This window comes from Gorilla gorilla, chromosome 3 (assembly GCF_029281585.2).
Source record: "Gorilla gorilla gorilla isolate KB3781 chromosome 3, NHGRI_mGorGor1-v2.1_pri, whole genome shotgun sequence".
NCBI classification, from domain to species: domain Eukaryota; kingdom Metazoa; phylum Chordata; class Mammalia; order Primates; family Hominidae; genus Gorilla; species Gorilla gorilla.
The window spans coordinates 120723600-120746055 of record NC_073227.2 but is presented as its reverse complement, the minus strand read 5'-3'; the positions used below and the strand labels follow the sequence as shown (position 1 = coordinate 120746055).

The window sequence follows — 22456 nt, the reverse complement described above, 5'->3', positions numbered from 1 at the left end:
GAGACAATCGTGTGGTTTTTGGCTTTAGTTCTGTTTACGTGATGAATTACATTTATTGATTTGCTTATGTTGAACCAACCTTGCATCCTGGTGATGAAGCCAACTTGATCATGGTGGATAAGCTTTTTGATGTGCTGCTGGATTCGGTTTGCCAGTATTTTACTGAGGATTTTTGCATTGATGTTCATCAGAGATATTGGCCTGAGGTTTTATATTTTTGTTGTATCTCTGCCAGGTTTTGGTATCAGGATGATGCTGGCCTCATAAAATGAGTTAGGGAGGAGTTCCTCCTTTTCAATTATTTAAAATAGTTTCAGTAGAAATGGTGTTAGCTCTTCTTTGTACCTCTGGTAGAATTCAACTGTAAATCCATCCAGTCCCAGGCTTTTTTGTTTTGTTTTTTTTTTTTTTGCTTGGTAGGCTATTTATTACTGCCTCAATTTCAGAACTCATTTTTGGTCTATTCAGGGATTCAGTTTTTTCCTGGTTCAGTCTTTGGAGGGTGTATGAGTCCAGGAATTTATACATTTCTTCTAGCTTATGTGCACAGAGGTGTTCATAGTAGTCTCTGATGGTTGTTTGTATTTCTGTGGGGTCAGTGGTGATATCCCCCTTATCATTTCTGATTTTGTCTATTTGATTCTTCTTTCCTTGCTTCTTTATTAGTCTAGATAGTAGTCTATTTTATTAATTTTTTCAAAAAGCCAACTCCTGGATTCATTGATTTATTGAAGTTTTTTTCGTGTCTGTATCTCCTTCAGTTCCACTCTGATCTTGGTTATTTCTTGTCTTCTGCCAGCTTTGGGGTTTGTTTGCTTTTGGTTCTCTAGTTCTTTTAGTTGTGATGTTAGGTTGTTGATTCAAGATCTTTCCAGCTCTTATCAGCCAGGGGAACTCTTGTACACTGTTGATGGAAACACATACTGGTGCAGCCATTATAGAAAATAGTATGGAGATTTTGGCTGGGTGCAGTGGCTCACACCTGTAATCCCAGCACTTTGGGAGGCTGGGGCAGGAGGATCACCTGAGGTCAGGAGTTTGAGACCAGCCTGGCCAACATTGTGAAACCCTGTCCCTACTAAAAATACAAAAATTAGCTAGGCACAGTGGCACTTGACTGTAATCCCAGTTACTGAAGAGGCTGAGGCAGGAGAATCATTTGAACCTGGAAGGTAAAGGTTGCAGTGGGCCGAGATGGCACCACTGCACTCCAGCCTGGATGACAGAGTGAGACTGTCAAAAAAAAGGAAAAAAAATAAAATAGTATGGAGATTTTGAAAGAAATTAAAAACAGAACTACCAAGTGATCCATCAATCAATCCCTTTTTCTGGGCATATACCCAGAGGATATGAAATTACCACCACATAAGGATATGTGGACTCCCATTTTCATGACAGCCAAGACATAGAAACAATCTAAGTGTCTGTTAATGGATGAATGGATAAAGAATAATATTCCATATTCAGTGAAATATTATTTAGTCCTAAAAAATAATGAGACTTGCCATTTGCCAAAACATGGAGGATGAACATGGAGGACATTATGCTAAGTGAAATAAGCTAGACACAGAAATAATATTGCATGATCTCACTTACATGTGAAATCTAAAAGAAAAATTCAGATATGCAGAGATAGAGAACAAAGCAGTGGCTACCAGGGACAGAGAGGAAATGGGGAGATGTAGATTAGAGGATACAAAGTAGCAGCTATGTGGGATAAAGTCTAGGAGTCTATTGTACAACATAAGGACATTGTTAACACAATTGTACTGTATTTGGGATTCATGCTAAATGAGTAGATTTCAATGCTCTTGCCACAGAAACAACTAAAATGTATAATTATGTAAGATGATTGATATGTTCATTTCCTTCACTATAGTAACTTTTACTATCTAAATATATCTCATAATATCATGTTGTATACCTTAAATATATACAATAAAATTTATTTAAGTTTTAAAATGAGAGATCAAAGAAAGATAATTATAGTTATGTGGAAATGATCAATTGATCAATCAAGATCTAAAGACATCTCCCCTTATTTCATTCAATAGCACAACGGTAGTATGTGATAGAAAGCTGTGTTTAATGATGCTTAACATGAGAAAATAATGCTCAATATTTAAAGTATTGGGGAAAATCAAACTGCAACTGCCCACTGTAACATATCTGGTAAGGCCCCAAACTTGGTATGAACCTATGCTAACTATACAGAATGGTATATTTAATCAACCACCATTAACCAAGGCTTTTAATAAATATTCATCTTGTTCCTATTATGTGTACACTAGCTAAAAGAGGAATGATACATGGAGCCTGCCATTAGCAGTTACTAAGGACACAAGTCAATATTATACATAACTATAATAATTCTAGTAGTCATGTAGGTATAAAGTAATATGTCATGGGTGAACTTCAGATAATCTTATGTAAGATCAGAGGATAGAGTAATTTTTATTTTTCGTTTTTTTCCTTTGGCTGTGGTTGAGGTATCCATTGGGTGAAAAAAAAGGCTGGTTTTAAAAGATGAGAAAGGGTTCATGAAAGAATTGACCCCTTGGCAGCCAGATTATACTACCTACTCATTTTTCTAGCTCTAAGTTCAGACCTAATGAGGAGATTAAAAGACCCTCTGAAAAGTGATGAGGGGCTGTTTATTCCCTAAAGATAAATGCAAACATTGCATAGCCATTACAACAATTTTAAGCAATGATGGAATTCATTTTTCTTTAGCCTTATCATTTTCACACAGACAGGCAGAGCTAATAACTTGTCCTTGAAAATGAACCTTTTGATTTCATTGATAAGAGATCTCAGCCCTGAGCAAAATGGACCATTGTGCCTCACCGAATTGAGAAAGGAATAAGCCATTAACCCTTAATTTTCTGGGGAAAACAACTGTATTAGGGTTCTCCAGATAAACAGAACCAATAGGTTGTGCATTGACAGCGAGAGTCAGAGACAGAGAGAGAGAGAGAAATAGATAGAGGGATGGGGGAGAGAGAGAGAGAGCAAGTGAAAATGAGAGAGAGAGAGCAGAAAGGGAGAGAGAGAGAGAGAGAGAGAGATGTATTGTAAGAATTGGCTCATGTGATAATAGAGGCTGAGAGGTCTAAAGACTCAGGCCAGCTGATGGAGTAATTCCAGCCTGAGTCCAAAGGCCTGAGAACCAGGGTCACTGATGGCATAAGTTCCAGTCTAAAAGTTGGCAGCCTCAAGCTCCAAGAAGAGCCAGTGTTTCAGTTTGCATCCTAACTCAGGGAAAGACCAATGTCTCAGTTCAAGAGAGTCAGGCAGAAGAAGTTCCCTCTTTGTTCTACCCAGGGTTTCAACTGGTTGGACAAGAGGCAACCAGTCAGGGAGGGCAATCTGCTTTGCTCAGTATACTGATTCAAATGTTAGCCTTATCCAAAAGCACCCTAACAGACACACTCACAACAATGCTTGACCAAACATCTGGGCACCCTGTGGCCCATTCAGTATGACACATAAAATTAATCATCACAATATTCCTACAGCAACTAGCGTAACTTGAAAGATCTCATCATACATATCTTTTTTACTTTCCTTAACTGTGTTTCAGAGTCTCAGTTGCATTGTGGTCATTACATTTGATAGAAAAACAAAGCCAGAACAGGTATTAAAAGTCCCACCAAACCTGACCAAAGGCCTTTGGAAAAGAGGATGCTCCATCCTGTCTGAGCATATTCACTGTGTTTGACACTCTTATTTTTGGGCATTGGCTATTGACCCTCTAGGAACTTATATAAAGTGAAACATGAACCATTCTATAGGGGGTAGTTTATCTAAGTTTTCTAACTTTGAATGACAGAATCCTGCTATTGTCGTTTAGTTAGGATCCACTCAAGCTAGAAATATACCTCTAGCAGAGTAATATCTAGATTTTTTTTAACATAGGATTTTAGGATGTTTAGAAAATTAATTGAGAATAAAAGAATTCAATTATGGAATAAGAAATATATCAACGTATATGTGGCAGTGTCTGGTACAAACTTCTCCTTAGGAAATTGTACAGATTCCGGGTATGGCTAAGTGGTTTCTTATCTAGTTCAGAGATCTACCGAATCTCAAAGTAGTGCTCTGCACTGATCTTGCACCACCCTAGTCTGCACTGAAAAGTCATAAAAACTCACAGTCTTCACTGGTGAGCTGCCCAGCAATCACTTTAGGAAGCAACACATTTCCTGGTATTGCTAAATGGGTATGGTTCTCCAATGAACTCTACGACATGCTTTATTTACTATATTAGGAATAATTCTCCCTGTCTCCTTGTGTCTATCGGCATGGTCTGGTTTGACCTGTTGAAGGAAAGTGTTTAGCTTGTTTTGATAAGAAAAAAATGCCTTTTTGATTGAGGCCTAAATTGAAAATAGATTATATTTTATGTAACAAAAATAAGAGTCATGTCGTTATAACTCATTCCTACTGAAATGCAGCAGCTTGGGCAGCATAATTTTGGGGTTGATACCACAGACTCTAGAGCTTGCATTCAAATCCTGGCTCTGCCACCTGCTTACTGTGGGGCCCTGGGCAAATGAATCTCTCTAGGCATCAGTTTCTACTTTGTAAAATGCAAATATTAATAATACAATAATTAAGTGTGTTAATATTTGTAAGACACTTAGAACAATGTCTGTCACCTAGTCTCTTTTAAGGGTTTGAAAATAAAATCCTTTTTAATGTTTTCATGTCTATATTCATGATGCAGGAAGAGGTGAGAATATCTCAAAACTTTCAGAATGCTAAGAATAGATTTTATTGATTCCATTGATAATGATGTCATAAGTAACTAAGATAAACAATTTAAAATCTATTGATTACATGGCATATTAGAAAGAAAACAGAAAGGGTTTTGAGTCATATTTGGCTTATGGTTTAGCCTTGCACTTACTGTTAAATGTATTACCTTATCTCTCTGAGCCACAGTATCTCCCATCTTTAAAACACAGGATTAAAAATATTTGCTTAAGAATAAAATAAATTAGCACATATGGAATTAATTAGCACAGTGCCTCATTCACTCTTATCATATATAATTTTGTAAAAACTACTATTTTAATCAAAAAGAAAAATATATCCTTTTTCTACAACAAATATTTCCACAGAATTAAAGTACATTAATCTCCATTCAGTTATTCCATTATTTCTGGGTTAGAAGATGTTATTACCTCAGGTTACTAACATTGACGGCCCAAAGCAAAGCAAAGGAAATTTAAGGTAAGACTTTTTTTTGCATTGCTATAAGAGTGCAACCAGGTCAGAAAAGTAAGGTCAGATGAGAGCGGGAATTAATTTGCATCATCCGAAGGCAGAAAATTCCTCCTGTGATATTTTACCTATGAAGTAGACAGCAGGCACCATTGTGTGTGAAAATACATACTAGCCACGGATTGAAAAGAATCTAAAACCCTAAAGTTAGAGGAGACTCCAGGATTATATCAACATGTTCCCTTTCCAAAACACAGAATTGCATCAACTATAGTCATAGCACTTATTGTCTATACCACTCATGTTTCACTTATATAATAGATTATTTTCCTCTCCAATAATAACAGCCCAGAGTAGACCTCATGTTCTCCTTTCCCTGAGTGTCAGGGTGCTCAGAGTCCATTCTTGTGGCCAACACCAACGATTATGTTTATGTCCGATATTAATTCTCAGAAGGGGCCTGTTTACTTCTTCCATTTGCATTTGTTCTGATTTCTTATTTCAATTTCATTCATCTTATGGTCTGTATAATTGCTTAAGCTCCTCAAGTTCTTTTTATTAAGAGTTGTAAGTAAAATTTAATAAACAATAATAGTCTCTCCTATTTTGATCCTTGGTCTTTGCCATGCTGTTTTACTTGTTCTTTATTGCATGTTTCACGTCTATCAATTTTGGGATATGCTTCTCACCTCCCCTACTAAAATGTGAGCTCGTTAAATGCAACAGCTACCTCTCATACTCTGTTGTATATTCTTCAACATTTAGTGGTGGACCTAGAGTAGGTCTCTATTTTTGTTGTTGTTGTCGAATGAATGAGAAAAAATAATAATATCATGATTTTAAATATGTGCCAATCCCGATGTTAAGATTAAAAGGTTATGTCATAAATTCACTTCATCTTTCATAGTAGTCAATTCTGCTGCCAAGAAGTTTGTTTATACATTCAGTGATTAGTGATGGGCCCTACTTCCAGACACTGTTATAACATTTGGGAAATATGAGTGAGCAAAATAAAGGTCCTCGCCCTAGTGGTTCTTATATTCTAGCAGGGAAAATAAACTATACCCAATAAAATAATAACTAACTAAATTATATAGTAAGTTAAAGGCATAAGTGCTCTGAGAAAGAGAAAATGTGCAGCAATAGAGGAGGAAGGGATCACAAGCACTGGAGAGGTGGGGAAGGGTTTGCAAGATTGAAAAAAGTGGCCAAGGTAAGTCTCCCTGAAAAGAGTTGAGTAAATACAAGAAGGAAGTGAGTCACCCAATATGTGGAGGAAGAACATCCAGGCAGAGCTAGAACTTGAGGAGAGGCCTGGCATGTTTAAGGGACAGCATTAAGCAAGTGGGCGGAGTTGAGGCAGGGGATTTGCCAGGCAGATTACCTAGGGTTTTGTGGGCTATTGCATGGACTTCGGCTTTTTCTCTAAGTGGAATGGTGAATCACTGAGGGCTTTGAGCCGCAGTGTTACATTAGCTGACCCATGTTTTATAACTCAGCTGAACAGACAGTGTCAGCTGAAGAAAGGATATAGGAGAGAGAAGATGGTGGCTTTGACCAGGGTGATCACAGAGTAGATGGCACAAAATCTCCAAAATCTGGATTTAGTTCAGAGGTGAAGCCAATAACTATTCCTGATGATTGCGTGTGGAATAGAATAGAAAGAGATGAGCCAAAAATAGGTCTTTGGCCTGAGCAATTGGAAGGAATGTCTGCTCCAAGCAAGGATAGGAAGGCTTCAGATAGAGTGGAAGTTAAAATGTGGACATGTTGGGTTTAAAATGTCTATTACTTGCTAAGTATCCGGATTTATAAATCCAGAGCTTAGGAAAAGGTCTGGGATGGAAGTATAAGTTGAGGAATCAGTGACATTGGTGCATTTAAACCTTGAAATTGAATGAACTCTCCAAATAAATGAGGGTCATTGGAGATGAGGACCAAGGACTAAACCCTAGGGGACACTCCAAGATTATAATTTAGAAAAAGAGGGGACAGATGTGGTGGCTCATGCCTATAATCCCAGCTCTTTGAGAGGCTGAGGTGGGAAGATCGCTTGAGGCCAGGAGTTCGAGACGAGCCTCAGAAACATAGCAAGGTCTATCTCTACCAAAAAAAAAAAAAAATGAGAAAATTAGCTGGGTGTGGTGGTGCACACCTGTGGCCCTATCTACACAGGAGGCTGAAGCAGGAGGATCACTTGAGCCCAGTAAATGAAGGCTGCAGGGAACTGTGACTGCCCCACTGCAATTCAGCCTGGAAGACAGAGCAAGATCCTGTTCTCAATATAAAAAGAAAAATTAAAAAGATTTTAAAAAAAGAAATAAGAGGAGGAACCAACCAAGGAGACGAAAAAGAAAAAAAATCAATAGTCTGCTCTATTCTATTGGTAGCCACATAAAGAAAATGTGATAAGAAGAAGAGAAAGATTTGTGTCAAAGGCTGAAAAGTTATTTTTTTTAATGGGACATGAATAATCTATCAAATTACAATTAGAGACCAGTTCCAAAGTGCTGGGATTACAGGCGTGAGCCACCATGCCCTGCCCAAGATTTCTTTTAACTAAAAAAAAAATTTGGGAGGGAAACTCACAGAATAAAGAAGGATAGCATTGTAGTAATTTCAGGGATTTTGTAAACCCATAGATAGTCCCTTCAGAGCTTCACTCTGAGAATAACTCAAAATCACTACACACTCAAATTCTTAGGAAAGAACTTTAGTCATACAGTGACTCTGAAGTTGGATTAAAAAGAGGCATCTCATGACCACATGAAGTGGGGAAGGGGTGGTTTTCCATAGGAAGAGTTAGCCTTCCCAAAAAAAAGGGAAAATAAAAGGTTTAAACAAACAGATATTTCCCTTATGAACCAGTGCCCAAGTCTTCCAAGTCCAGTTTAAAATTCCTGAGGCTTCATTTCTGCTCCCAATAAGAAGTGACCTTTTAAATACTTGCCAGGGAGACTGCTTTAATCTGAATGTTCAGAGAAACAGAGTTCAAGATTCAGTTAAAAGTACAAGGATTTTATTAGGGGAAAATGCCTATGAGAGAAAAAATGCCTGTGAGGGGACAAGGAAAGTCTATAAGAGCTACCAGACTGAAATGCACATCTGACATGGTGATAGGGAGAGAGAACGGGGATGCTGAGCAGAAGCATCTGGGCTGCCATGCATTCTAGGGGAGGTTCAGGAAGACCATCAGGGAATCCTCCAGTCCACATTCCTCCCAGGACAAGCCAGCCTTAATATTCCTGGCAGGTCCACTCATTGGCTGGGAGCAGCCTTAGAGAGACATGGCACCAGCACAGAGAGATGGGTTTCAGAGGACACGTGGGTAACTTTGGTCACTTATGCTTTCTATAGTTGGAGTTCTGTGAGGAGCATTATTATGGCAATCACAGGTGCCTTGGGACATTGATAGGTCTTCTGTCTTTAAAACTCTCAAAGATTTATTAAGTAATTGGTCTACAGTGAGGTCTCCAAATATGTACCATTGTCAGATGCTGATGGGGTAAATTTGGGCATACATTATTACAACAGACTTGACTCTGAGGGTCTCTGTCTCATCATCTTGCTCCAAGTTCTGACCTGAAGTTTCCAGGCTGGACTTAAATCCTGAAACAACCTAGCCACAAATTCAATAATCATAACAATCACCGAAAGTCAGGGTCCAAGAACAAATCTATGTCATCTAAGAGTACCATATTCTACTCCAGTTTCTCCAGTTCCTCTATTTCTTGACTAGAGCAAAGAAGCATGTGAAAACACAGAAGTGGCTGAAGTTCATATATTTTCATTCTTAGAATTTTTGAGAAAATTAGACAAACTGACCTTGGTTGGGAGGTTCAACTCTCTAGGGGAATAATCATAATATAAGAATAGAACATTATTATTATATATAATATATACATATTAATATCACATTCCCTTCTAAACAGTTTAAATTTATTTTTACTCATATAATTTTCACAATACCATGATGTAGAACTATTATAATCTCCATGTATATATGTGGAAACTCAGGCACATAGAGGTTAAGCAACTTGCCCAAGATTCCACAGGGGTAAGTGCTAGAGTCAGATTTGTACCCAGGTATCCTGTCTTCAGAATCATGCTCTTAGCCACTCTGCTATAGCTCTCCTATACTTCCTCTGGCAATGCCACTTTGTTAGTAGTGTAGGATAATACAGTCTCAACAAAAACTGTGTAGATCATCAGCTCTGAGCATGTCATGGATTCCGCATCTTAGTCACAGAAAGAATAACATTAGGCTCACGTTTTATGGATTCGGCCAAGTACCATAATTTCAGCAATATGATCATGCTAAAACACAGAGCTTCTCAAACTGTAGGTTAATTCCCATTATTGGATCATGACCAGTAATTGTGTGTGTGTGTGTGTGTGTGTGTGTGTGTGTGTGTGTGTGTGCTGGATTCAGAAATAATTTCTTAACTGAAGGTTGCAGTTTAAAGAAAAACAAAACAAATTTTTAAAGTATTTGTTCAAGCAGCCACCAAATCTTTCCACTATGAAGTCTTAACATCTTGGCCTATCCATGGGTCATTAGCAATAACCATTGGCACTGGGCAATCAACACATTTTAAGCAGGGAAGTTGGGAGTTTGTTCTGACCCAGACACATTACACTCAGTCCTGAGGCTGCCATTTAGCCTGTCTACAAGAAGGTAATAAGGTAGGACAATTAACCCTTGAGAAATCCCAAAAGGATTAACATCATTGGTTAATCAGCCACCTTCTTTTCCACCAAGACATCTGAAAGAGCATTCATCCCCACTAAACTACTTGACACTGGAAAAGGCAGCTGAAAGTACCAAGGTTTCAGCTAGTTCCCACTCTTTCATTTAATATTCCTTTTTCTGCCTGCTTAGTGCACTAGCCTGACATTTTTCTTTGTTCTTATGGGCATATATCTAGCTTCCACCCACAGATCTCTTGCATGGCAAGAACGGTACAGACTCTGAACATTATTCTTCACCCACAGATGTCAAAAATGCATGAGCATGCAGTGCGTGCTGGGATGTGGGTGGTGAAGAAGGAATGAGCCAAGGCCGTCATAGAAATATCAATTTCTTTGGTGCAATTATACGTGGCCTCAATACACCCAAGGAGCCATAATCATAAGAAGTGCCTCTTAGTGTCAGCTACATTTGACTGCACACCCCCTGTGGCCAGAGCTCCATGTTGGGTGTGTGGACAAGTATGGCCCTCACACTCTAGGAACTTGCAATTCAGTGAAGAGGCAAGGCAAACAGGCATGATTTAAATAGAGCACTTCATACTGCACGAGGAAGAGAATAAATTTTCAAAAAATTTTCTAAGTACAAATTGTACTTTATTCCAAATTCACAAGAATAAATGTTTTCAACTTATACAATACTTAATTATTTATATTTCCTTTAAACTTATTGACAGCTATGGATTTTGAATAGCAGATTTTTACTTAAAATTTTTGCTTCAGTCCTTCTGATTGAAGATGGCAAATGTTAACTAAACAAACAAATAATGATAACAATAAATTTTTAATTTATATTTTCCTTGGAAAAAAAAGAGCATGGATACTAGTGAAAAAAACAGTCAAGTAGCAGTTACTCTAGAAAATGCACATAATAAAACCAGCTGCTGAACTTTAGGGATGAAAATGAAGGAGTCTTCTTTGATTTTTCCTCAGTTCTTCTAACCAAAGCCTCAACTGCAATTTTTTTCTCTTCAATCACTGATAAATACTATAAAATCTGAAGTCCTGTGCAGTTATGATCATTTTAACTATGTGTGATAGAAAAAAATCACTATCACCCAAAGTTATAATATCTGAAATTTGAAAAATGCTTTTGCATAGATTTACATCCCACAAGAATCTTATGCAGTAGGTTATACAGGCTGTAATCTACGCTAACAAACTTACTGAAGTTTTCTTGGCGAGTTCCTGAAGATGTAAAACTGATACTCAGGCTTTGTGATTCTAAATTTAATTATCTTTCCAGGAGGAATGGATGAACTTATGGTTTAGTGTTATGATTGCATTTATCCTACTATTTGACAATAAATAGTTTTCACAGATCTTCAGAAAAGCAAACTGTTTGAATCTGCAAAGAAATCCCGTATGAAGGTTTAATACCATAGCCTGATTCTGCATTTGTAATTTTCATACAGGTAGTGTTCTACAACCAGATGCATCACCTTCTAAAACTGGTACATTATCCTCAATAGCAGTTACAATTCCAGAAAACACTTCACAGTCTCAAGGTATGATATCTGTGTGCCTGAGTGGAAATCTGCTCTACCTGACCCTTTCTTCACTGAAACCCTAACAATCTTGACTCACAAAACAGAGCTCCTTCAGAATGAGACTGAATCTTTTGCACTTGCAGCATCGTACCTACAAATCATGGCTGTTTCCTTAAATGAGGGTGGAGGGAGGACTGCAAAGATTGGCAGACATTAACCAAAAGTGACTTGTTTTTTTCTTTCTTAAAGTAATAGGCACTGAGGGTGGAAAAAATGCAAGCACTTCAGCAACCAACCGGTCTTATTCCAGTGAGTAACAGCAATGCCTTCATTCATGGCAGTAGATATGCAGAATGTTTGAATGTGACCAGTAAAGGAGAGGAATCAGATTATGGGCAGCCTTTTCTCAACTTTACTGAGCCTGCAGTCCCATTACAATCCCATCTAACTGCTGCCTGCTCTGAAAATTTCCCACAAGTGAGTCTTAATGACAAAAAAAAAAAAAAAAGAAAAAGAAAAAGAAAAAAAGAAAGAAAAGAGAAGAGGAAAAAAAGCACAGTTTGGCAATTTTTTTTCTTAGTTTAGTGTTTAACAATTATGATCAAGGGCCAAGGATGACTCGATGGGACTAGTTTCAGATAAGTCAAAATGCACAGGTAGAGGTCCCCATAAAAGTGAATTATTTCCAAATTATCAGGTTGTATACCCTGAATATATTTTATTTTTGTCAAGTAAATAATTAAAATAATAAATAAATTATATCAAAAAATGAATTGTTTGCCTTCATAGAACATTAAAAACGGCCTTTAAGAAATGTTCCATTTTAACTAAAACCTATATATGTCATATAACATTTATGTGTGTGCTAAGACTGAATACAGAATATTAAATAACTTCCTTAGTAATTAAGAATAAAAAGACAATATTCAAAACTGTTATTATAAAAGGCTCTATTAAGTTTAGTTAAACCCATTCCATTAAATAAGTCATCATAGAAATTACTGACCTGCTGATTCATGGCGTCTTCATTTGGGAGGCAATAATGATTTCACCTAAGGTCTATTATGAAATCAGCAGAACTTACTTAAAACAAATATTTAACTCTGACAATGGAAGTGTAAACCATCCTACATATGAATTGGAGAATAAGTCTCACCCCTGATAAATATATAAGGAGTACATATGCAAGCAAATATGTTAACTAATAGTCATCTTAATTTCCTTTAGTTGTGTGTCTATGACAGCTGTCTTGCTTTTATCACCGTACTTTTAACCTTGGAAATAACCATCAGAAAAGAAGGAAGGAAGGAAGGAAAGAAAGAAGGAAGGAAGGAAGGAAGTCAGGCAATACTCTTCCTCTTAATACAAATATGAAAAACTCACCCTAAGTTACTGCAGCAACATCACTCCCCCAAACAGACACACATACACATATCTCTCTTGAATCATGTTCATTTTCAAGAATCATCTTCACTGTGGTATCCACTTACATTATTTTATGCCTTTTCTAGTTTTAAGGTATTATTATAGAAAGAAATTTGTGAGTGTTTTAGAAAGCCAGCATTAGGACTAAAGCAATTCCAGTTGGGTTATATATATTTTGGTAACTTCATTATAAAGTACTAAAAAATGTAATGAGTGAATGAGGATTTAATTATAATCTAGAGTACATCTTCTGCTTCTCCAGTCTCCCATCTCCCCACTTCTTCAGTCTCCAGGAAGATGGGGGCACTCTCTCTTAAGGTTGGAATTTTGTTTCAGAAAGGTTACAAGACTGACATCAAGTGGTTATGTCAAAGATGACAACTAGAGCAAACCCCATGAATCAGAGGAATCTTTGCCTAAAATATAATGTTTTTAATGGAATGATATTTAAAGAAGAAAGGAAGTACTCATGCTTTTGCTCACTTACCAAACTATCGCTGTGAAATTCAGTAGCCACTCTAATTGACAATGTCTCCAATTCTTTTTAGGTATTATTTTGCCGGTGGTTATTGCTTTGATTGTAACAACACTTTCAGTATTTGTTCTGGTGGGTTTGTACCGAATGTGCTGGAAGGCAGATCCGGGTAGGTAACAGTGTTTTGTTTTGTTTTCCTGAAAGAAGAATGAATGCTCAGTTTAAACTTGATTTTAAATTCTTAAAGGGAGAGAAGAGTTATAGAAAGAAATGAAATGTCATACTTCCTGATCACAGAAACAAAGGACGAAGGGCACAGACACCCACTGAATGCTAGTGAACTGCAGAGTGGGAATTAAATACTATTAGTAGATATTATCAAATATAGGGAAATTCTTTTTAATAAAATAGCCCAAATTTTATGGGTGGTCAGGGAAATATGACAGTAAAGAGGGCATAACAATGACATAACTTGTCTATGGTAAAGATTGACTCCATTTCTATGTAACAGAAAATAAAGAGGGAGATTGCTAAGAATTCAGCTCAGGGGCCCATAATCTCAAAAAATGTTCTGTGACTAATTTCCCTCCTGGGAGACACACCCAACGAAAGTATCTTCCAAGACCATGTTATATTTTTTATCCTTTTTAAAAATAAACTTTCTATTTTAGAGTAGACTTAGAGTTACAGGGAAGTTGCAAAGATAGTACAGTGAGTCACCATACCTAGTTTCCCTTATTCCCTTATTAAGATCTGATGGTATGTTTGTCACAATTAGTGAACTAATACTGATAAATTATTGTTAACTAAATTCTGATTTCTTTTAGTCTTTACTCAGTCTTTTTTCTGTTCCAGGAAATTTGCCTCTTCTTTACTCAACCTTCACCTAAATATCCCTTCAACTCCCATGGCTCAGCTGTCATGTTACCTTAATTCCAAACTATCTTTCCACTTCACAGCCCAGCCCTGATCGTATAATGTAGTAGCATGTATCCATGTCCTCATCCATACTATTCCTTCTGGAATATCCAGCCCACCTCTTACCTTTCATAACATACCTAATCTCCAACTTACCCATTAGGACTCAACTCAAACACAAATTTACTGTATCTTTTTATAACATACCACTTCTTTAAGCAGAATGAATTCTACCTTTAATTGTATTACTACAGATTTGGATTATATCATTTATCATACCATAGTAGTTACTTATTTCTCCATGTGCCTACCTCTCTTGAAAGTCAGGCAACCCTTCCAAGTCACAAATCACATATTGTTCACATTGCATGCTACCTAATATATAGCAGGCCCTTACTATATACTTATTGAGTTACATTTTTAAATGTACAGTAAATAGAATTCTCCTTCCTCACTTTAATTCTAAATATGTCACAAAAAAATCTAAGTCTCATAAACTGTTAGAAGGTAAAAAGCAATTATTTTTATAATGAATATAAGCTGCATTATTCTTTGTTTACCTCATGGACAGTGTGCCCCCCAGGACACCAGTGAATGCTATCCCTAAAGCCACCTGCTCACCATGCATTGCATGGACAGTTGTAGTATGATCACGACAGTACCAAGAGAAGCTAGGAGACCAAAACAGCAGAGTTCATTTTAGCTCTTGGTGAAAAGTAAAAACAAATCAATGCCTTTTCCTTTGGGAATCAGTGAATAAACTTCTTTTTTTTTTTGAGATGGAGTCTCGCTCTGTCGCCCAGGCTGGAGTGCAGTGGCGCGATCTCGGCTCACTGCAAGCTCCGCCTCCTGGGTTCACGCCATTCTCCTGCCTCAGCCTCCCGAGTAGCTGGGACTACAGGCGCCCGCCACCACGCCCGGCTAATTTTTAGTATTTTTAGTAGAGACGGGGTTTCACCGTGTTAGCCAGGATGGTCTCGATCTCCTGACCTCGTGATCCACCCGCCTCGGCCTCCCAAAGTGCTGGGATTACAGGCGTGAGCCACCGCGCCCGGCCGAATAAACTTCTTAATGTCTGAAACATGTCTCCTTGTTCAGTTTTCAGAGGAGAAACAGCATTTTTATAAGTCAGTTTAATTTCTCTAAGTTTCTGAACTACCTACCAATCCTGTCTTTTACTGAAAATCGGCTATCCAAATTGAAGCCTGTGAGTGTTGAGTATGCAGGATAGGTAAAAATTAATGTGCTAAATTTATTTGTAAAAATATGCTATACTAAAAATTACTTTACATAGGAAGATTTAAGAATACATTATTTGAAAAGTTGACCTTTTCTAGTAAAGCGGTTTCCATGGATGTGTAAAGTTCCTACCACTTTGGGTAGCTATTCTGAAGACATAAGTATTTTAAAGTCAAGTTTGGCAATTGTACAATTAGCCAAATCTTTTTGGTTGTTGTTAACTTTGTTTCTGAGACAGAATTTACAGCACTGTTATCATTAAATTAGCACCATTAAATACCTGCAGTTAATCACTCTTCAAGTATGTGGGAGAGACTTTATCTAGTTTGGGAAATTAGTAAACCCATTCTGCTCTGTGGAAGACAACATGAATCAGAGATTTCAATAAGAAATGAAGGTTATCTGGACAAGGTTGACAGTGGACTGAGCTTTAACCAAATAAGAATGGTATATACGCAGAAAATAGTCTGTTGGCTTGCATCTATCTGCTAATGAGACTATCGCTATAGTTTCCTAGGGAAAAAATATTAAAACAGGCATATAAAAATCTCAATACATTTTGCTGGAGAGAATGCAGAGAAAAGGGAAACCTCGTACACTGTGGGTGGAAATGTAAATTAGTACAACCACTATGGAGAACAGCTTGGAGGTTCCTCAAAAAAACTAAAAATACAGCTACTATATGATCCAGCAATCCCGCTGCTGGGTATATACGCTTAACACAGGAAATCAATACATCAAAGAAATACCTGCAGTCCCACATTTGTTGCAGCACTGTTCACAATAGCCAAGATTTGGAAGCAACCTAAGTGTCCATCAGCAGATGAACAGATAATGAAAATGTGGTGCTTATACACAGTGATGTCCATTCAGTCACAAAAAAGAATGAGATCCTGTCATTTGCAACAACATGGATGGAACTGGAAGTCATTATGTTAAGTGAAATAAGTCAGGCACAGAAAGACAAACTTCCCATGTTTTTATTTCTGGAAGCTAAAAAATCAAAACAATTGAACTCATGGAGCTAGAGAGTAGAAGGATGGCTACCAGAAGCTGGGAAGGGTAATGGAGGGGAAGTGGAGATGGTTAATGGGTACAAAAATATATGAAGTATGGATAAAACCTAGTATTTGACAGCACAACAGGGTGACTATAGTCAATAATAAACTTAATGATACATTTTGAAATAACTCAGTGAATATAATTGAACTGTTTGTAACACGAAGGATACTTGAGGGGATGGATGCACCACTGCCATGATGTGATTGTTATGCATTGCATGCCTATATCAATATCTCTCTTATACCCCATAAATATCTACATCTACTATGTACCCACAAAAATTATAAATGAAAAAAATCAACTCATTTTAAAACAGGGCTATTAGCATCACAGGTGATATTGTATATGACACATAGGAATCAAAAAATGCTGTTAAAACCTTACTGATGGAGCAAAGATGAGGTTAAGTCTAATTGGTGAGCAGCATCTGGTGCCATGGGTTAAATCCTACGGATTAAGAGTTATGATGGGATATCTTAACCAAGATGACAGAAATAGAAGCAGCCAAAATATGAGTGGAAGTTAAGGTCTTTATAAAACAAGGATAGTCAAAGCCAGGAGAATTATATTCAAAGGGCATACTCAATGACAAGATTTAGATTACATATAAAAGGAAATCTAAGAAACAGAAGCTGCAATCGAATAAAACCAGAGCAAAGGAGCACAACAAGGGGAACCTTATGCAATCACATTAAACAGCTGGCCTGATTGGCCATAGATTAATGCAAGATTTGATCACCAACATTCACTCCAGAGAGGCCATGTCCTTGTGCAGAATGAATCATTCTGAGTTCTCACTCTAAACCCCAGGTGTTTTCTATCAGACAGTTGTGAAGCAGCCTGGCAAAGAGAACAAAAGATTAGTTGCAGCTAGTAGCCTCTGTGACATTTTGCAGGGCTCCTTTGAGAGGCTGAATCAGTGGGTTTAAGATACAATTAGATATAGTATCTACATTGTAGCTCACCACAAACACAGTGATTTCTGTCCCAAAAAAGAACAATGTATAAAGGAAAGTCAAAACTTCAATTCTCTGGCATAAAACCTTCAATACTTTTAATAGAATTTTTTCAGAGATACTGAAATAAACAGACATTTTCTGTTGTCCATGGGATATGCAATAATGAACAGTAATTTCACATAGTGATACGAAACTACAAGATCAAGATTAGTCCAGAACTAAGTTTAGTGGACTTGACCTAATTAGGACTATCCCATGAGTGCCAGGATAAGTATTAACCATACCTGAGGAAATGGCTTGGCAAGGGGAACATTAAAATATTTTAAAATGACTTAGAAACATCTCTGCATAGAAAAGAGTGGACAGCAGGTGAGGGGGTTAGAGGGGCTTGCTCATATTTTTGGTAGCCAACTTCTTTGCAACTCTAATAACTCCCTCTTCTCCTAGGCACACCGGAAAATGGAAATGATCAGTAAGTAAGCCCATATCATCTTTTGTTTAGACCCTACCATTTACGTAGTGAAAATTACTGTTACTCTACTTATACTTTTTTGGATTATTTCTAAAGTGTAGAAAATCTACATATTGCCTTTGACTGTTTGTCAGAGCTCTCTCCATTTAACAGAGAAATTCCAAATGTAAGATCATGTTTAATCTTAGAATGGTAAAATGGGAAATAAAAAGATGAAATGGAAAAGTAGAAGAATGAATATAATTATGAGGGAAAATATCATAGAAAAAATACCTAGAGTTTTTAAATAGGTTCCCAGTGAAATTTTTAATATGTTTATCACAGGGAAATTTGTGCTTCTACCTTGAGCCAGTTCTCAGTGCCATTAAGGTAGATGGCTGTTTTACTTTGACTTGATTAAAATAAAGCAGATTTTAGTAATCCAGGCAACTGTAACAACCAAGGTGCCGCAGAGACATGATGAATTGTTTTTCATGTCAAAACAAACCCTGTTTTCCTTGTTGACAGGAATTTGTGGTCTACCTTTATATAAGTGTTTTTATGTTTCATAAGTTTGTAAACTTTAGAAATAATGCTACATTACTATTCATATGACTTAGAGACTCCTCAGATGTCCAAAGGAAATAATTAGAGTTTGAAACTCTTTTGGATAGATGAGAACTCTTGATTAAAATAGGCAGTTCAGATACTGTACTACAGTATCTCAGGACTTCAGGAAAAGGAATATCTCCAGAATTCAGCATAAGCCCAAAAGGCTTGTAAACATTTCTATGTCTTCCTCTCCATAATTCAGAATTGGAGACATGTGCGATACGGACCTTGTGCCAAGTGTTTCACACAACTCAAACTAATTTTTAATTTATCTGACAATCACCACTATAAGAGAGTGGCAGGGATTTATTGGCTTGATTCCAGAAAAAGTAAAAATTGCTAAAAAGTATATGTGTATTTGTATGTGAAAAGACAAAGTTCTTGCCATGGAAATATATATATATATATATACATACATACACACACACACACACATATACATGTATATATATATACACACACACATTATATATATATATGCATATGTATCTTCGTCATTCTGTTTGTGTCACAATACTTTCACAAACATACAATGCTGATTACTGTGGTGTTAATTTCATTTTTTTTTTTCAAATAGACCTCAGTCTGATAAAGAGAGCGTGAAGCTTCTTACCGTTAAGACAATTTCTCATGAGTCTGGTAAGTTTCCAGACAAGTTGATTAGATGAAAATTAGTTATTTTAGAATCTAACTGTAACCTTGGATTTTGTTCATGTGAAACATAAACAAAAGGCCCAACTTCTTTAGAAACAGCCAATTACTGTCAATAAGTGTAAAATTCTCCCATGAAGGAAAGAAAAATCTTACCAATTTGATAAGATTATTGGACTATGTGGCCTTTAGAGGTTGCTTTCTATAGATGTGTGGATGTGTAGATGGCTGGAGGCATTTCCTATTCTGCAGGAGTGGCAGAAAGATACCAAAATTTGTTAACAAGTTTTTAAATTATTGCTGTTGTTTTGTTTCATTTTGGTGCTGGCTATGTAGCCGCATATGGTCAAAAAGGCAAAAAAACTGGTCAACAGTTAAAATGTAAATCATGTTTTATATCATTTATATACATTTAATTGAGCCTCTCCATAAAAGTAAAATATAATATTCTATTGATGTAATGTGAATTTTTCCAGTTTCTTAGGTATATCCATTTGATTGGAATTGTAAAAGTCTTTCAAAATATAGGTATGATTTGTGTCAAGAACAATGAAAAAATGTGGTGCTAGATAGCTTTTCAAAATTAAAATCATGGATTTTTCTTTCTTTTGAGTAGATTAGACATTTAAACCATTGATATCACGAAACAGATCAATTAAAAACAAATTATTAGTTTTATAAAATAATCTGGCCGGGAGCTGTGGCTCATGCCTGTAATCCCAGCACTTTGGGAGGCTGAGGCAGGCAGATCACCTGAGGTCAGGAGTTCGAGACCAGCCAGGCCAACATGGTGAAACTCTGTCACTACTGAAAAATACAAAAATTAGCTGGGCATGGTGGCGCATGCCTGTAATCCCAGCTACCCTGGAGACTGAGGCAGGAGAAATGCTGGAACCCGGGGGGCGGAAGCTGCAAGATCGTGCCACGGCACTCCAGCCTGGGTGACAGAGGAGCGAGACTTCATAAAAAAAATAAAAATATAGATATAAAAAACCATGTGGGTCTAATTTAAATATCATGTTACATTAATACATTTACAATAACCAATTCTCCAATTGAATAAGCTATATTATAAATATTTCTGGTGGCTGAAAATAATTTTGTAAAACAGAAAACTATAAATATTGTCCCAAATCAAGAGCAAGATATTAAAGGCTGAAAGTGTTCTCAATTTCATGTATAAATTCAAACTAGAACAAACGGCAAGAGGCAAACAGAAGAGTTGAAGAGCAAGAACAGCTGAAGCCTGCACAGGAATGCTGAAACTCCTCACATGAGCCATCTTATTCTAGGAGAGATCTCCTTTGCTCTTGTATCTCTTCCACTCTTCAATACACATATTTCCTTTATTCCCATACTATACTTTCTCTCAGGAGGAACCATCTGAAGGGGGCAAAGGAGCAAAATGTACCCATAGAGTGGTTAGAAGCCACTCACAGTTTTCTCCTGGCTATTCACCAGCCTTTACTAAGTAGCCAGGCCTATTTTACCAGGTCAGGGAAAAGGGCAAAAAAAAAAAAAAAACCAAAAAAAAAAGTGCTCAAGCAGGCTAAATGTGAACCAGTCCTGAGTAAGCACATGAGAGATCCTAAGTGTGACTACACGATTTATCAAGAAAAGACCTCAGAATCTGCCTGTGGCTTGCAAGCAGGCATCACACATACTCCAAACACTCTGCAGTCGTGTTGGCTCTCCAAGTGGTGAGTTAGGGTGCTAAACATACCTGGAAGTGCTCTGTGTAGAAGCTCCTGGCTCTCCTTGTGAGGAGGGTGCTGGGATCAGTTTTCTACCACCCATTTCTGCCAGAGAAATGGGACAACTGACACTAGAATCATGACTTCCAGCAGGGGGAAAACCTCAGAGAACCTTGTGTTTCTTCGTTGCAAATGTAATAGCAGACTCTAAGGCCTGGGGAAAATTCCGTGTAGGCTCTCTCCCACTCTAGTGGTGACCATAGCAGTAAGTGGAATAGATGATGGCAGACTAGTTAAATAGACCCTTGGCCCACCTAACTTCCTTTTCTTCAAAAATAACTTGTCAGGTCACAGGTCTAAGAGGGAGATATTATCATGGAAATAGTAAGATATATTCTCGGGTACTTTTATTTCTGCCAACTTCAATTTAGAAATTGTATTGCTTTTAGCAAAATAACCTCTCAAAGGGCAACCCAGATGATTACCATGGAAAATATTTGGTGATAAGGCAACACTGAAATTGATGATTCAGAGTAGACTTCAGTAGCCCAGAATTTATCATCTAAAATATAATGCTATCCAAATTCTCCTTGTACTACCACAATTTTTATTCAAGTCTATCATTAACAGAACTTGGTGGCTCCCCAAACACTAGCAAACAAATTTCTTCCCACTGCATTTCAAAATGTATTCAAATATCTTTTCTTTATAATGCTATGCTCACTACACTCAAGAGAAGTTACGTTACTAAAATTATTTTTATTTAAGTAACTTCTCTTGCCTAATACTGACATCTTTCCTAAAAAGTAAGTAGAAAAAAAAACTTAAATGGTTAGGTTTGATGTCAGTTCACAAGCTTAACTCAATTTTTCTACTGCTGCCTATATAAAAATTTTTAGAAATTTTTAAAATACAGAAAACTATTGATAGAACAAATATCTGACCACCAGCTACTCAGAATTGATGACTGTCACAATTTACTTTATTTGTTTCAAGACCTAAGAAATACAATGTTAATTAATGTGCATAGAAGGGTAACACAATGAAATTTGAGCTTCAGTGGTCATAAAAATTATTTGAATCTGTCATTGCTTCAGTGTAGAAACCCTGGACCAAAAAACAATGTTTCCAAGGAAACAGCCCTCTGCAGCCACCCACTTTTAGGGAAAATGCCAGTGGATGCCAAATCTTCTGGTTTTCTAGAAGCCTCAATGAGCCACAGTTAAAGTTCTGGTCATTTTCTCCAGGGAAGAGAGTTCTTTGACCCCAAATCCCTCTTTTTCAGTTAGGTCATGGAGTAAGTAATATGGTTGATGTTCATCCATCCATACTCCCTGCTTCCTTTAAATATATTCTTCGTTGAATAAGGTCTTCTGCTGAAACTGTAACTCATACATGTTTAAATTTGGAATTCTCTTAAATGTAAAAGAGAAAGCTTACTAGGGTATAACAAGAAGATGCTTTCAGGAAAAAAAATGGGCATCAAATGTTGCAGATCAAGG

At 37.0% G+C, this 22456-nt stretch overlaps 1 protein-coding gene across 1 annotated transcript in view; it reads left to right on the top strand.

Annotated features, from left to right (window-relative positions):
- Positions 1–22456, top strand: part of EMCN (endomucin) — a 129650-nt gene that overhangs the window by 88495 nt on the left and 18699 nt on the right. The window contains exons 6-10 of the mRNA XM_004040193.5: positions 11394–11486; positions 11718–11777; positions 13442–13537; positions 17994–18018; positions 19187–19248. Of these exons, the coding sequence (XP_004040241.2) occupies positions 11394–11486; positions 11718–11777; positions 13442–13537; positions 17994–18018; positions 19187–19248 (336 nt within the window). The remainder of the gene's footprint in view (positions 1–11393; positions 11487–11717; positions 11778–13441; positions 13538–17993; positions 18019–19186; positions 19249–22456) is intronic.